The sequence below is a fragment of the Mustela nivalis genome (genome assembly GCF_964662115.1).
Source record: "Mustela nivalis genome assembly, chromosome: 13".
Taxonomy (NCBI): Eukaryota; Metazoa; Chordata; class Mammalia; order Carnivora; family Mustelidae; genus Mustela; species Mustela nivalis.
In genome coordinates, this window is record NC_139032.1 from 80067650 (window position 1) to 80084023 (window position 16374).

General features: G+C 44.2%; 1 protein-coding gene across 8 annotated transcripts in view; it reads left to right on the top strand.

The window, feature by feature from the left end:
• Positions 1–16374, top strand: part of CNTRL (centriolin) — a 90563-nt gene that overhangs the window by 47956 nt on the left and 26233 nt on the right. For all 8 annotated transcript variants that reach the window (XR_014301931.1, XM_082695306.1, XM_082695307.1 and 5 more), the window contains 11 exons: positions 830–1006; positions 3287–3421; positions 7092–7237; positions 7830–8037; positions 8514–8693; positions 10511–10690; positions 11441–11557; positions 11812–11956; positions 12444–12592; positions 14318–14507; positions 15757–16079. Coding sequence is in view for 7 of the 8 variants with exons in the window: in XM_082695306.1 (XP_082551432.1) it covers positions 830–1006; positions 3287–3421; positions 7092–7237; positions 7830–8037; positions 8514–8693; positions 10511–10690; positions 11441–11557; positions 11812–11956; positions 12444–12592; positions 14318–14507; positions 15757–16079 (1950 nt within the window). In the remaining variant the exon portion in view is untranslated. The remainder of the gene's footprint in view (positions 1–829; positions 1007–3286; positions 3422–7091; positions 7238–7829; positions 8038–8513; positions 8694–10510; positions 10691–11440; positions 11558–11811; positions 11957–12443; positions 12593–14317; positions 14508–15756; positions 16080–16374) is intronic.

Consider the following 16374-nt stretch of genomic DNA (forward strand, 5'->3'; position numbering starts at 1 on the left):
GCATTTTGTACAAGCAACCCAAATAATTGAGAAGCCAAATGGTTTTTGGACCACCCCTGAGAAATCCTATAGAAGTTCCCATCACAAGATCCTCCTCTTTAAGTTAGGATAGTTTGATCTAGTTCTTCAAGATCCCAAATAAATAGATAAAAGCTGAGATAATTAAAAAAAAAACAGATAGACTAAAATGAATTAGAACTACAGTACACTAATCAATATGTACTTATATTCTTGTCAGCACTCATTCAAGTTACTCTATCATCCTTAATTAGATTAGAGAGTGCTAATCCCATTTTGTTCTTCTAATAAGTGAACATGCTGTGGTTTAATTGAAAGGGTGTGGTTTTTTGCAGTCAGACATCTGGGTTCATAGCCTATCTTTTCTTAGCTACACTGCCCTGTGCAATTTACTTAGATATTTATTCTCTAGTTCCTCTTCTGTAAAATGGAGATACGACTGTGCCTTACACAGTTGCTGTGAAGATACGATGAAAGAGTAAATGTGAAAACTTTTGTTCCAGGGTCTGATGGAAAATAGGCCTTACATTTTATCCCAATGTATTCAGTCACATTGAAAGTGTCACACAGCTGATTACTTTGGAAAACATGTTGGTGGCCTACTGATTTTTCTGATTACATTTAGTCAGGATTTTGTTTTCCAACCTGGATATGCACAGCCTGCAGTTTCATTGTATTGCTAATGAAAACTATGTGGGCCAGGCCAGCATTGGCTGGCTAATTTGTTTCACGGTGTTCCAGTTACTTATAATGACTTGCAGGTGCTTATGCAGCACAGGGAGGGTTCCATAAATGTACTGAATCCTTACAGGAGCTCGCAGAACTAGAAAGTGCCCTCCAGGAGCAGCATGAGGTGAATGTGACCCTGCAGCAGGCCCAGGGAGATCTCAGTGCCTATGAGGCTGAGCTAGAGGCTCAGCTGAAAATACGGGATGCTGAAGCCAGCCGGCTCAAGGAGGAGTTGGAAGAACTTAGAAGGTTCAGCCAGGTAAGTAGGGGCATAAAGCCATCTAGAATGCAGTTAACGTATCAGCCTTTCTTTAATGTAAGAGGAAACATTTTTTAACATAATGTGTACGGAATGATGGGAAGAGTACATTTTTGGAGTCAGATGTTCTGAGTTCAGACAGTACCCCTGTGTGCCCGTGTGCCCCTGCGTGAGCATGCAAATCCCTTCCCAGCTCTTGAGCCTCTGAAAAATGCCTCCTTGTCTATAAAATGGATCCTTGTGAGGATAAGGGAAATATTGGGCTCGAAAGCACCTCTAGCAGTTGGTATTCAATAAATTCTAGAGAGACCTCTTAAAAGAGAGACCTCTTTTAAGTTAGTGTTATATTTCATTTTGCTACTTTCTGTTTTGGTTGGATGAAGTATCCACTTGTTTAAATTGTACCGGCAAATCAGGAATAATTGTTCATTCAGTGACCACTTACTGACTGGCCAGTGACAGCAGGTCCTGTGGATGCTGCAGTGAACAGCACAGATGTGGTCACTGTCCTTGGGGAGCTAACAATCCAGTAGTGAAACAGCTGTGGGAGAAAGAATGGGATCACATTCTGTCGCAGGGGAGGGGTGGTTAGGGAAGACTGCCTTAGCGGAAGCTCTCACAGCCGAGACTCAAAGGATGAGTTGGACTTCGGATGAGTTGGACTTTGCTGTGCAGAGGGAGGGGGCGTGAAAAGGGTAGGGGTAAGGAATGAGTGTTCTAGGCTGACGAAAGAAGGGGCATAGCGCATCTGAAGTGTGGAAAGTGTGCCTCTTGGATGCCAGGAGCAAGAAGGGTAGGGAAGAGGGAGAGAGAGAGAGAGAGAGAGGCAGATGGAAGCCAGTTATGGCATATTCTTTATCAAATTAATAATGTTAATTTTGTTTAGCTCTTGTTCACACAGGCTGCATCTTTCTCCAGGAAGCCCACTGTGACCCACCTCTAGTGCCTGCTGGAAATCTGGGTTCAGGATCTTACTTTAGTATTCTTGTAGCCTGTGCTCAAAGCATTTTAGATTTTTAAATCTAAAAATTTAAGATAAGCTTAGATTGCCCATCTCTCCCACTAGGCTCAGGGCACAGTGACTACCCAGACTGTGTATGCCTGTTTCTGTTCTCTCAGGGCCTGGCACAAAAAGGGGTCAACGTGCACTTATTGGATGAAAGTGAAATAAAATAAGATCGTTTGAATCCCAGGAATGTATGTAAAATAGCATTCATGTGATTAGAAAGGAAATAAAAATAGGTCATGCTTATTATAGTAATTACGTTAATTTGTATCCCTTATGAGATATCAAATGACCATCTGACAATTGTCAGGATTATATTTCTCAAGAGTATCAAGTTTTACAAAACTAGAGTTGACAAGATCAGAGTACAAAAAAAAAAAAAAGGGAAGTTGGGGGGAAACGAAGTAACAGGAAATACAGATTTCTAAATAATAATAAATTTTCTAGATGGCATCTCATGTCAAATAAATTCTTTTCTTTTTTTTTTTAATTCTCTTAAGTTTTCAAGCCAGCCTTTATTAGCTTGACTTCTGGTGTCCTTTGTATTTCCATCGTCCTTTTTTTTCTCGTAAGTCATGACAAAAATATTATAATAGCCTAGCCTTTTTACAGATTTACTTGGTATTAAGAGGGATATTCCCCTTCTTGGTAGGAACACTACCAGACCTGGTCTTCAAGCCATATATTGAGAGTTACAGAACATAACAGATATCTCTCTGATCTGCAGATCTCTGATTGGTTTACTTTAGCTGTATGAAATCACTTGGGAAACTTACTATTGTTTTTTGGAGGGGGAAGCTTATTAAATGCAGATCCCTGCTCCCTCCCCCCAAGTTTCTGGTCCATTGAGACTGAGATGTCATCTGGGCATCTGCATGACTAACAAGCACACCAGGTGATTTTGATACAGGTATGTGAGGACCGCAGTTTGAGAAATAATGTTCTAAGGGAAGGAAGAGCAGTAACTATTGAATCACTCACAGAACTTCTAAATACAGTAGGTACTTGGGCCCACCCCTGAGATTCTATTTGGTATATCTGAGCTGAGCCGATTCTGATGTCTACTCTTTCTTATTAATGGCTGAGGAAGGCATGTGGAAAAGATTTAACCTGGGCTTTGAAATTTGAACATATAAACATAAAACCGCATTATTATAAAACCATAGCTATCAAGGGATTGTGTGTGTATATAAATATATTTATGCCTTTATAGATTAAAATGTTATGTTTTGTGTTTATGTTTGTTTTCATATTGTTGCTTCCCATGGCAATAGTTAGAACAATCGGCCCTTCAAGAGGAACTTGAGAAGGAAAAGCAAGCCCTCAAGAATGCAGTCAGAAAAGCCCAGCTCTCAGAAGGAAAGGACCAAGAAAATAGTGAGCTCCGCATACAACTCAAACAGCTGCAGGTAGAGACATGTCTGTTCAGGATATATTCTTACGTAGGACACCCTCAGACACTTAACCTGCTCCAACCTGTAGTGAGCAACTTGAATTATTAGAAAAGAAAGATTCTGGGTAGGACAGTATTTGCCCCTTGTGAGCCCATCGCTGTAAGATTATTGACACACATGTCCTTCGGCTTGTTTTGGGGGTGTGAAGAGATGGAGCCAGTCGGGTGTACACAGTGATGACTGTGCAAACTCACAGGAGAAAGCATTACCTGACATTTCTCTGAGAAGCAGATTTGTCACCAGGCTGAGCGCAAAGGATCAGATTGATGCATTCTTCTTCTGCTGAAATAGCTTTGTAATTATCCAGGAATTTAACTAAAGTGGGTTGCAGAACTTCTTAACTGTAAACAGTTTTCATAATCCTCTCCTCAGAAAGGTTGCTATTAAAAAGGCAGTCATGGGACGCCTGAGGGGCTTAGTTGGTTGAGCGTCCAGCTCTTGGTTTTGGCTCAGGTCATGATCCCAGGGTCATGGGATTGAGCCCTGGGGGTATGGGATCAAGCCCTGGGTCCTGTCAGGCTCCCCGCTTAGTGGGAAGTCTGCTTCCCCCTCCCCTGCTTGTGTGTGCCCAGGCACGTGCATGCTGTGTCTTTCTCTTTCTCTTTCTCTTTCTCTTTCTCTTTCTCTTTCTCTTTCTTTTTCTCTCTAAAATGAAATGAGTCTTTCTAAAATAAAATGCAGTCACTTTACATCTATGGGAGTTTGCTTTGGCCGAGTATTTTTACTGCCAGTGTCACAGTAATCTGCCTAACAAACTGCCAGAGAAGCAGGTGGACAGGATTTTCCAGATAATTAAACTCTCAGAGGGCACAGATGTCTGGGCAAACAAGTACCTGGATCAGCACTCAGGTCTCGGTCTGTGAGGCCAAGGGCCACTTGGCTGACTGCGGTGGCATGTGTCATACTTCATCAGAAATAAAGGGGCAGAGTGGCTATGGTTTTAGGGAAGGTTTCCATGCAGGGCTGGTTTGTGATAAATAAAGACTAATAAGCTCATCCAAATTCTCTCCTTTCAATACCTTGAATATTTTTTTTCAAAGTTTAAGGAAATGTAATAACCTAGAATTTAATTTTTAATGCTATCAGCTGAATATTTGAAGTGAATATCATAAAGTGTGTGTAGATTTTCCATTCTTATTTGACTTGTGTGTCAGGTGTTCAGTAGAACACTATGGAAATTTTCAAATCATCACAAAAACAGAATAGTCTTCTGTCCTTTTGTTTTCTCTGCTTGACCAGTCATCATGCTGCCATTCTTGGTTCAGTCAGTCCACTTTTTTTTTTTCTGCTGGAATACCTCAAAAGAAAATCTCATACATCATGTCCACCCATAAATACTTTAGTATACATCTCTTAAGGAAGGGACTAAAATGTCTTCTGGAGACTTCTTCTCCAAGTTAGGAACTGAAATCAGCTTTCCAGAACACTTAGCCCATGCTGTGAGATTACCTTATTTGTAACTAGGTCATTAGCCTGCTAACCTCCTGATACAGAGTTCAGGTTAAACTCACTCTGCATTTATCTTTGTCAGAAAATCATTAGCTGCAATGAACCAAAACCTACTGACACGAGCTCCAGAAAGGAGACAGAGCTGCTCTGTCTTTCAGGAGCTACGTGGCTCTCTCATTTCTCTGCTTTATCTCTGTGGGCATTGAATGTGCCTGGTGGACTCCAGCCCTGAGCTGACTTATCTTTACAAGGCCTGCTCTCATGAACTTGATGTCCTGGATCTAGGTCCAATTTTTGGAGAGCGTGAGAACTTGTTTTCTGACTACTCAGCGGATTGTCTGGCCTTGGGTCAGATCACCTGTGGCCAAGATTAGACAGCCAGCGGTACAAATCTGGGCCCCTCAGGACAGTGGGCAGGACAGTTTACAGATAACAGGCTCCTCATGGGAGAGGTGGTTAACCTGCTCATTGCAATTCTGAATTCTCTACCATAGTTAAGAGAAATTCACTAGTTTGAAGTAAATTAATCACTCAGATGGAGTGTAGGTATTCTGGAGAATACAGTCAGCACCTTAGGGTGCAGAACTATTTTACTTTACAATTTTAGGTGATTTTTAACCATTTCTTTTTACTTGAAAGAGGTGTTGTGTGAATTTAATTCTTGGGATATTTGTGTTTGTTAATAATAAAAATATGCTGGCATGTAACAAATATTCCCACAGACAATTATAAGCTATTAGAGAAGTTTCAGTATTAGATGTTTCATTTTTAGTTGCTTGGCAGACAGAGTCTCATGGCAAAGTGGTTTTTTTTTTTTTTTTTTTTAACTTTGAATTACGGGCATTTCAAAGACATACAAAAGTAGAATACGAAAATGTATCCTCATGCACGTATTACCTATCTTCAATAGTTATCAGTGCACGGCCAGCCCTATCTCCTCTGTAATGCCAGCCATAACACTTGCCTCACACTTGTTCACACACTGAATTATTGTGAAATAAATCTCTGAAAATCTTGGGGAGCCTGAGTGGCTCAGGTCATAATCCTGGGGTCCTGGAATTGAGCTCTGCATTGTATTGGTCTCCCTGCCCAGTGGGGAGTCTGCTTCTCCCTCTCCCTCTGCTCCTACCCCAACTCATGCTCACTCTCTCTCTCTCTCTCTCATAATAAATGAAATTTGAAAATCTTATTTTATCCGTAAATACTATACAGAGGCTTTTTAAGAAAGCATGAACTGATACCACATTATATCTTGAAATTATAGTAATTCCCTAATATCAAATGCCTTATCCTATGCAGATTTTCAGATTATCTCACACAGTTTGGTTTTTTAAGATTTTATTTATTTATTTGTCAGAGAGAGAGGGTGAGCACAGGCAGACAGAATGGCAGGCAGAGGCAGAGGGAGAAGCAGGCTCCCTGCCGAGCAAGGAACCCAATGTGGGACTCGATCCCAGGACATTGGGATCATGACCTGAGCCGAAGGCAGCCACCCAACCAACTGAGCCACCCAGGTGTCCCACACACTTTGGTTTTGTTTCATTCCAGAGAGAGAGAGAGCCTGAGTGTGATGATGGGGAAGAGAGAGAATCTTAAGCAGGTTCCACACTCAGTGTGGAGCCCAGCACGGGACCCAGTCCCATGACCCTTCTCTCTCTCAGTTTTTACAAGTGTTGTGCAGAATCAAGATCCAAATGAAGTGCACACGTTGCATTTGGTTGACTTGATTGTTCAGTCTGTTCTAGTCTATAGGTTTCTTCCTTCTTTCCCCCTTTGTAATATTTTAAAGAAAACCAGGTCTTTGTCCTTATAGTTTCCTATATTCTAGATCTTACCGGTTCTGTCTTTTCTGGTATTGATTCATATGTCCTTATGTTACATATGGAGGTTTATTTACATTCAAGTTAATTACTTCTCAGCAAGAAGACATTCATAGGTAGTGTTTATAGGTAGTTATTTCTGTATCACATCAGGAAACATTGTAATGCCTGGTTCTGTCTTTTGTGACTACATTGGTGGGTAGATTTGGATATTGTCAGCCCAAATAGAAAGCATTTTTTAAAGAACTGAATAGAACTATCATATGACAAGTACTATAGACTGTGTATGGATATATGTGTGTATTTTAAATTTTGTTTCGGTAACTTTTACCTCCCCGTTTCACCACTGACCCTAGGATGACAATGACCTATTAAAACAGCAACTTAAAGATTTCCAGAATCACCTGAACCATGTGGTTGATGGTTTGATTCGTCCAGAAGAAGTGGCCGCTCGCGTAGATGAGCTAAGGAAAAAACTGAAGTCAGGAGCTGGGGAAATGAGGTAATGAAAAATCAGGACCTCCAGGTGTTGAGGTCGCTGAGTGAGGAACAAGAGGTGCATAGAGACTCACCTTCCCAAGTTCTGTTAATGGCCGAATTCTTTTGTAAGCGTTCCTGTGTCCTGTTTCCGTGATTGAGACACAAGATTGCTTCGTTCAAACTGCCTATAACTGATCTTTTTTCTACATTTTAAATCTTTCATACTTTTTGGTATTATTTAATTTAAAAAGCAGGAAGTTTTAAGAGTAACTCTTTCTTGGAAGTTCATTGCATATGATCAGGAAGTAGAGCCACATTATGCATTTTAAGTAGAAAATAAATATCAAAAGCAAGACTCATTTAAATACATGAAACAGACATTTATTCTTTGAGCAAACATTGGTGGCCCCCTAGGAGCCTGTGATTTCAGAGTGACAGCGGTCCTCAGCTAAAACAATGATTTACACTTAGGAGGCACTGAGTTGCTGTGACTGATGATCCTGTTCCAGGCTTCCAGACAGCTCTCTCTCCTCCTGCACTGTTACCAGCATGTTTGCACCCAGCATCTGACACCAGTCATAAAATTCAAAACATCTTTTCTTTCCCCTTACCAGAATCCATACTTCCTCAGATGTCTTAGGGAAAAGTCTTGCTGATTTGCAGAAACAATTCAGTGAAATCCTTGCACGCTCCCAGTGGGAAAGACAGGAAGCACAAGTAAGGGAGAGAAAACTCCAGGAAGAAATGGCCCTGCAGCAAGAGAAACTGGCGAGCGGGCAAGAAGAGTTCAGGCACGCCTGTGAGAGGGCCCTGGAAGCACGGGTAAGGAGCGGGCGAGAGGCAGCTGGAGGGAAGTGTTGGGCCAATATTCCTGTTTTTCAACAAATTGCAATGCTTCCTTTTCAAGTAAATACATGTTATTTTCACTCTTAACCAGTCAAACTGCCTGTGACTGAAAGTCAGCTGTGAATGTGGTTACTGATATCAGTCAGGCTTCTTTGTGGCTGTGTTTTCCTTGTTTTGGAAGCAGGTGAGAAAGAAATATTTCTGAGCATGCAGGCAAACAACACTACATTGCTGGGGTGTGGTATCGTGCCAGAATCTGATTTTTTGGCTGTCATTCTTTTAACAATGATACATCCATTAAAGTGGACTCTAGAGAACATTCAAGATAAAACCATGCCCTGTAACTCATTAGTACAACATTTCATTACCCTCTTTTAGTAAAATGAAATCTGATTCTCTAAAAAGATTTTGTTTTGCTTAAAAATCCTCTTTGAAACTTGATTTCTTCACAGATTAGTTTTGATAAGAGGCAGCACGAAGCAAGAATCCAGCAGTTGGAGAATGAAATTCACTATTTGCAAGAAAATCTAAAAAGTATGGAGGAAATCCAAGGCCTTACAGATCTCCAACTTCAGGAAGCTGATGAAGAGAAGGAGAGAATTCTGGCCCAACTCCGGGAGTTAGAGAAAAAGGTAGGAAGACTCGGAAAACGTTACACCTCTGTCCCCACGCCTCGGTCTTGCCCCCCACGAGCAGGCCTTCTGTGCAGGGCCTGGTCCAGAGGTTGCTGGCCCAGAGGCCGACTGGACCCAGGGGAGACCGGGATGCATGTGGTCAAATCAAGGGCCTGAAACAGGTGATGTGGTTGATGAAAACGAGCGAGCTGGCATGTGAGGAGTGACCTTAGAGCATGAGTGCTGATGGCTTGAGTTTGCCTCTTCTAAAACCCCTTGCCCAACTGGACACATCCATGGGAAATTACTTTTTAACTCTTCAGCTTCCTTTCTGACACGCTGGCCTCTTTTTGCTTCTCTATCCCACCTCAACCGTCTTCTCCCATCGTCCGCCACCTCTGAAATCCCATGCTGCTCGTAAGTCTATCCACTGACCCCACACTGACAATTTTTCAACGTCATGGACAACTCCAGGGCATGAGCCCCACCTTTTCTGTCTATTAGGCTTTCCTGTCCACCTTCCTCATCATCGCCCGACCTAAATTCCGTGGCCCCCCACTATAGCCAATTTTGCAAGTATCCTCAAATCCGTTGTCCTTTTTTCCTGTCTCACTTGCCTGACAGAACTGCAGCTATATGCTTTCTTTGCGCTGATACCCATGCTGAGCATTTCTGCAGAAAAATGTCACCCACCCAGGCATACGGTATCATTATAATCTCTTGGTCATCAACCTCAAATGGGCAGCGTTACCCTTCTCTCTGGTCAGTTCACTCTCCTGTGCTCCACCGTTTCATACCTTGTCACTCCCTTCTCCTAGCCCCAGCGAGTGACTTGCTTCATACTTGACCAAGAACCTTTCAGTTCCCGAGTCCTATTGTATCTGCCCCCAAAATATATCTGGAATATAGTTCCTTATTTCCTTCTCCGATGCCACCACCACCCCAGTCTAGCCATCATCTCTCTTCTGAACAACTGGTACGGCCACCTGACCGAGCTCCCGCTCCCACCAATGAGCCTGCTCCACAGAGCCACCACCGTGCTCTTTCAGAAACAGGCATTGACTCTTGTTAGTCCCCTGTCCCCTACCCAGCCATTTCCCTCCTCTCAGGAACTTCTGTAGTTTTTATGAAAAATACCTAAATTCTTAAGCCTGTGAGGCCTGACATGATTTACCTCTATCTGCTCCCTCCTGTTTTCACCAGGCTCCTTCTTTCAGTTCCTCAAAAATGCCAAGTTCTCCTAGCCTTCCCACATGCCCTTCCCTCTCCTGGACCACGTTTCCCCACCCTTCTCTCTGACTGCCCCCTCCCCACCATCTCCGTCTTTCTTGCTGTTCTCTCAAAAAGTACCCTGCTCTGTCCCTTGATAGTTAGTAGCCACCATTTTGTTATATATTTGTCTGAGCGTTTGTTTATTATCTGTCTCTCATAAGCTCCTTGAGGGCAGTAGCCCAGTCTGCTTTACTTACCGCCATCTCCCAGGGCCTGACTCAGCAGTCACAAGGGTCTGGTCCATCACTTGGTGATGGTACCGGGAAATGGTTTTCCAATGAGTAAATGAATCTGTGATTGATCGCTTATGGTTCTTGACTAAGAAGACTGATTTCATTCTAAGTTTACCACACAATTTTTAGTTGATTTTATTTATTCATTCAGTCAATGACTATTTATGGAGTACCTCCTTCGTGCCAGATATTATCATTCTAGGTGTGGGCTGGGTAGTAGTGACCAGAGTCCCTGCCCTCATGGAGCTTGTGTCTTCATTCACTGCTGCCGAATGACTCACTGTTCATGAGTCTAATGAGTTCATGAGTTTAATGTTTCTTTTATTTTAGAAGAAACTTGAAGATGCCAAGTCTCAGGAACGGTTTCTTGGTTTAGACAGAGAATTGAAGAAACTAAAGAAAGCCGTGGCCGCCTCGGATAAGCTAGCCACGGCTGAGCTCACCGTTGCCAAAGACCAGCTCAAGTCCCTTCATGGAACTGTGATGAAAATTAACCAGGAACGAGCAGAGGTGAGTCCACGTGTCTAAAACAAGCTTCCACAGGCACTGTTGCCCCAAAACCTAGCCACTTGTGTTATTGCTCTTTTGTTATAGACTTTGGTTATCTTAGAAACCACTGGAAAGTTGTCTCTCTCCTGTCAGACCTATGGATTGTATTTCATCACAGCCCTGCCTTGGGTCCTGCCCTTTCCTGAGCCCTGCCAGGAACCATCAAATGAAACATACTTTCCCCACCTCAGAGTGTAGAGCTCTGCCTCAGGAGATGGGTGTGCGTACACACCTGAACCAAGGTTTCAAAGGCTGGCCTTGTCATCCTTCTGAACCCCAGACTTTTCATCTTGTGCACTCAGATAATAGTGACCTCTCGGGCTATTCTGCCTTCTGACTGAAATGCTGTCTCCAGCAGTTTGAAGGGTACAGATGCTCCTGAGATGAAGATGATAGTTCATAGGAGAGACAAGTTAATAATGGGAGTCCAGAGAGACCCCAGTCATGGAAGACTGGAGATTAGTGAAGAAGAAGTTAGCTCTGGCTCTTTCTGATGCAGCCCCCTTGGCCACCTGGCCCCGTGGAGGGGTGGAGCAGGCTGCCAAGTGATGGGAGCAGCGCAGGACAGGGTGGGACCCAGTGCCACACACTCATGGGGTAGCCAGCCTGGCAATTGGGCGAGAACAAAGAAGTCGATCTGAGAGGAGGGGAGACTTGAAGAAGACAGCGAATGACAGCAGTGCTGCCTTTCCCCTACCTCTGTCCCAGTAGGAGCTGCAGGAGACCGAGAGGTTCAGCAGAAAGGCAGCGCAAGCGGCCAGGGATCTGACCCGAGCGGAAGCAGAGATCGAACTCCTGCAGAACCTTCTCAGAGATAAAGAGGAGCAGGTCAGTGCCAAGTCTCTGAGATCTCCTCTGTATGGGCCTGTGTCGGTTCCTAAAAGACAAAAGTAGCGCAGGTGACCGCTCAGAGAATTTGGAAGTGTGCCAGGCAGAGTGCGATTTCAATACATGGAGTGACGTGGCATCCTCATGAGGAAAGCATGGGTAAAAGTTCTAGAAGTATTAAATTGAGTTGCAAGGATAAATGCCTCTGGGAAAGAGTATTCGTGGACAACTTTGTGTATGTGATATTTTAACAGTATCAAAATCAGACGGAGAAAATCGATGTCGGCACTGGAGGAGCGTACTCACAGGTGGCGGAGATGGAGAAGCTCAGTGAGACAATGGAGAGACAAAGGACAGAGATAGCAAGGCTGCGGAATTTACTGGACCTCACCGGGGCTGGTAAAGTATCAGGCTTTGATTTGGGTAGTTGTTCTAAAATCAAGTCAAATCACATTAAAAAAAAAAAAAAAGATCATCCTGTTTGTTTTTCACCATAGCAAAGTTATTTTAACTGGGATAGATCAAGTCCATGCTTGCTTTACAAACTGTGATAATTAGCTTAATGAATAAAAGCAAAGAATTTAAAAAACACTTTATGTAAGTGGAGTTTTAAGAAACTTGATTACAATGAGACAAGAGATTTTTTGAATTTTCAAAAGAAATAATGTTTACAGATCTGTTTTCTTTCTCTGGTTCAGTTTATAAATGAACAACAGAGGGGTTTATTTGTCCTCTTTAAGTGTTAGCAAATACTTAAGCTACCATGGGACAGGCTGAAAAGTCAGCTTTGAGGAGCTGATCAAAGTCATTGGCTGCCATGGCATCACTCATGTATGTGAAATAGATGACTTCATGCCCAATTTCACAGACTGGCATTCCTTCGCAGATAACAAAGGAAGCTTTGAAAATGTTTTGGAAGAAATTGCCGAACTTCGACGTGAGGTTTCTCATCAGAATGATTATATCAGCAGCATGACAGATCCTTTCAAAAGACGAGGCTACTGGTACTTTATGCCACCACCATCATCATCAAAAGTAGGACGTCTGTGATGCTGGGAGTGTATACTGAATTTTCTTGAAGGAAATGTGACAATGCTCTCTTCTCCCAATTTGTGAAGAAGGTGTCAAGAATAATATGCCTAAGCTAATGCATTGAGGTTCTTAAGGGTCCTTAATATTTGAGGTGAAAATAGGGCCTTCTCAGGAGTATTGCCATTGCCCATTCCTGCTCAGGTAGCATGTTGTGGGTGCCTGATAGAAGATACTGCAAGGGGATAAGGTGACGAGCCCGGACGCCCTGTTGGAAATGGGTATAAAATTGTGCAGAATCTGATAGAAAACTGGGTGCCTGGATTTCATTTGATTTTAGCTGACGTTTCATTCTGTGTTCACTGAAATCTAGGTCAGGTGCTATGTGGGGTGGGGAGGGTGTGCCGTGAGGAATGGTCTAGCCCTTTCTCTCTAAGAGTTCATGCACTGGTGGGGAGACAGGTACACCTGTGTGATTACCACAGTGGCATGCACGTGACAACAGACTTGACCTGTGTGCTCTAGTATAGAGAAGTGTTAGGGATCCCTCAGTGGGGAAGTTCAGGAAAGAAGGCATCACACACAGTCACGATGTCGGCACTTAACCCTCAAGGGGTGGCCTTTTAGGAAGGAGGAAGGTATGGAGGGGGGAGTTGGTTTAGCTGTGGTGAGTAGCCTTGTGGGGCTGGACAGTTGGATGGGAACAGTGAAAGGTGAGTCTGGAAAAGTAGATTGGGCTCATGCTTTTGAAAAGGGCCTCAAAATCTCTTGCACTGTCTTATGGAGACCTTGGGGACTGAGGCTGTGTGTACTGTGATCAGAGGCATAGTTTAGGAGGAGTAATTGGGCTGAGTGTGGGAGCCCGAATTGCGGTGGGTGAACTTGGGGCAGGGCAGGGCGGTGCAGGGGCGCTATGTGAACTCATTCCGTGAGGGACAGAAGCCGGAGCTAGAGCAGTGGAGCTGGAGAAGAGATGGCACTGAGGAATGTTCAGGAGACAAAAAGCCAAGGTTTGGGGCTTGAAAGTGAGGAGAGGACAGTAAGTGGCCCACATCCAGAGCAGAGGGGCTGGGTGACACCCTGCTAGGATCAGCTGGCAGGCAACAGTCAGGGGGAAGGGGCTGACATGCTAGGATCCCAGGGCTGTGTCGACTTAACCAGAATCCAGACAGCCTTGACAACCATGGTTGGAGGTGGAATCTGTGTAGGTTAGATGTAACGTGGTAAGGCTGAGCTGGCCGAGGGTTTGGGAAGCAGAGACCTGTTTATGACTGGAAAGGAGGGAGGGTGGCGGAGTAGAGCCTCTTGGCCCACACCAGGCTCCCAGGACAGCAGGAGATTAATATCCCAGATGGCCTTGAAAATTCACTGGTTTCCTTGGCCTTCGTTGGTGGGCCGTCAAGACAGCAGGAGACTAATATCCCAGATGGCCTTGAAAATTCACTGGTTTCCTTGGTCTTTGTTGGTGGACCATCAAGAACAAGGCAAAAGGGGAGAAGCCCCCAGGAAAGATGAGTACTGGCGCAGAGAGGCCACACTCAGGCCATTTATCTGACTTGACTGGGTAATCATGTCTGTCTTCTGTCTGAAAAATGAGAATCAGAATCTATGAAAAGAAACCAGTTCTTTCTCAACTTTGCTACATCTCAACTTCGTTCTAGACTTAGGCATTTCTCCAACTCAGCCTTTTCATTTCTGATATATAATGGGCTCTTCTATCATCTATTTTAGGTTTCCAGCCACAGTTCCCAGGCCACCAAGGACTCTGGTGTCGGCCTAAAGTGTACAGCCTCAACTCCTGTTGGAAAAGCACGTCATGGACAGCAGGATGGAAAAGAAGACAGTGGGCCTCCACCTGTTTCGGGATACTGGGTGTATTCTCCCATCAGGAGTGGGTTACATAAATCGTTTTCAAATAGAGGTAAGTTAAATCACAGAAGGGAAGTTGCGTGTCTCTTGTATTGGTTCCCTGAAATCCATAAGACACAAGCCAGACTCCTTAGCTTACTTTGCATGACCTTCTGTGCTGGGCCTTGGCCAGTGACCTCTTGTCTCACTTCCCATTACTGTCCCGAAATCAGCCATCCCAGCTGCCTAAGATCCCCACAGCATGCCGTGTGCCGCTCACCTCCCTGTTTTAAACTTATTTAGTAGAAGGTCCTTCCTTGGGGCGCCTGGGTGGCTCAGTAGGGTAAGCCTCTGCCTTAGGCTCAGATCATTTTCTCGGAGTCCTGGGATCGAGCCCCACATCAGGCTCTCTGCTAAGCAGGGAGCCTGCTCCCCCCCCCCCTCCCTGCTTCTCTGCATGCTTGTTATCTCTGTCAAATAAATAAATAAAATCTTAAAAAAAGAAAAAATAAAGAATGTCCTTCCTTCCTCTCCTAATCTATTCCTGCTCAACCTTCAACAAGATTCAGGCCCGCAAACAACACTCCTCTATGGAGCCTTCCTCCATGCTGCCTCGCCTGCACTCCTGGGCCATGGCAGGTGCCGCCATTCTTGTGTCATGGTGGTGGTTAGCTCGGCTAAAATGAAGGGTTTCAGGTCCATCTTCTGAAGCTCCGAGAGGAAGAGTCAGACTTGGGAGTCATTCCTCGCTCTTGCAGTGGCTAGCTGCGTGATCCTAGGCAGAGTGTTCCGCTCCTCTGAGACTGTTGAGTGTAAAAGGGGAATGCCACCTTCGGAGAATGTGTTTATTCAGGAGCTATTTATCGAGTGCCTGCTGTGTGCTAGGCTGTGTGTCAGCAGTGATAAATGTAGATCTTGCCTGTCAAGGAGATAACCAGGAGAGCCAGCAGCTTAGAGGGCCGTGCATCATGATCGTGGTGAGTGCTGAGAGCTGTGGGTCTCACTGCTCCTTTCTGTATCTCTGTTGGTCTCTTCTGTAGCCTGAAGCAGGCACCCGAATGGTTGCAGAATAGATGAATGAATGAAGAACCCCCCCCCCCCAAAAAAGGAAATTAACAGATAGACATAAGAAAAACTCAATTATCAGCCACTGAAAATATATGAATCCCTGTTTTGATCAACTTTTCAAAACCGCTTTGACCTTTTTTGCAAAATTTTATTCTCGCATCTTGGGGATTTGGGCCTAAATGCTGCCGTTCTCTGCTAAATTTGTTTGTCTAATAAGCCATGGGGTAAAACACTCTTCCGTTATTTCTTTCAAGATGCAGACAGCGGAGGAGATAGCCAGGAAGAGAGCGAGCTAGAGGACCGAGAGGACCGAGAGGACCACCCATTTGTACCTCCTCATGGATACATGATATACACTGTGTTTCCCGACGGTTCGCCTGTACCGCAGGGCACGGCCCTATATGCGCCCCCTCCTCCCTTGCCCAGCAGTAGCCAACCTCTGAGCCCTGGCACTGTTGTTTATGGCCCACCTCCCGCTGGGGCTCCCATCGTGTATGGGCCTCCACCTCCCCACTTCTCTGTACCTCTCATCCCCATGGGGGTGCTCCATTGCAACGTCCCGGAACACCACAACTTGGTAAGTGGAAAGACACAGGATCCCCTGTCCACACTGCTTCCACAGGAGACTGAATAAGGGTATATATGTAATGATTTGACCTATTTATGAACAGATTATGTCCCAAATGTGTTCATAAGATTTGTGTTTAGAATGGAGTAAGCATTCTCTTATTAACATACTCTTGTGGACAAGAGTTGGGATACCAGGCCAGTCTGCAAATGCTTTGTTTAGTCATCTTATAACAAAAAATACTTTCAGTCCAGAAATTAACTATTTTTGGAGAGCTTATTTTATATTTTCTAGGACAAGTACT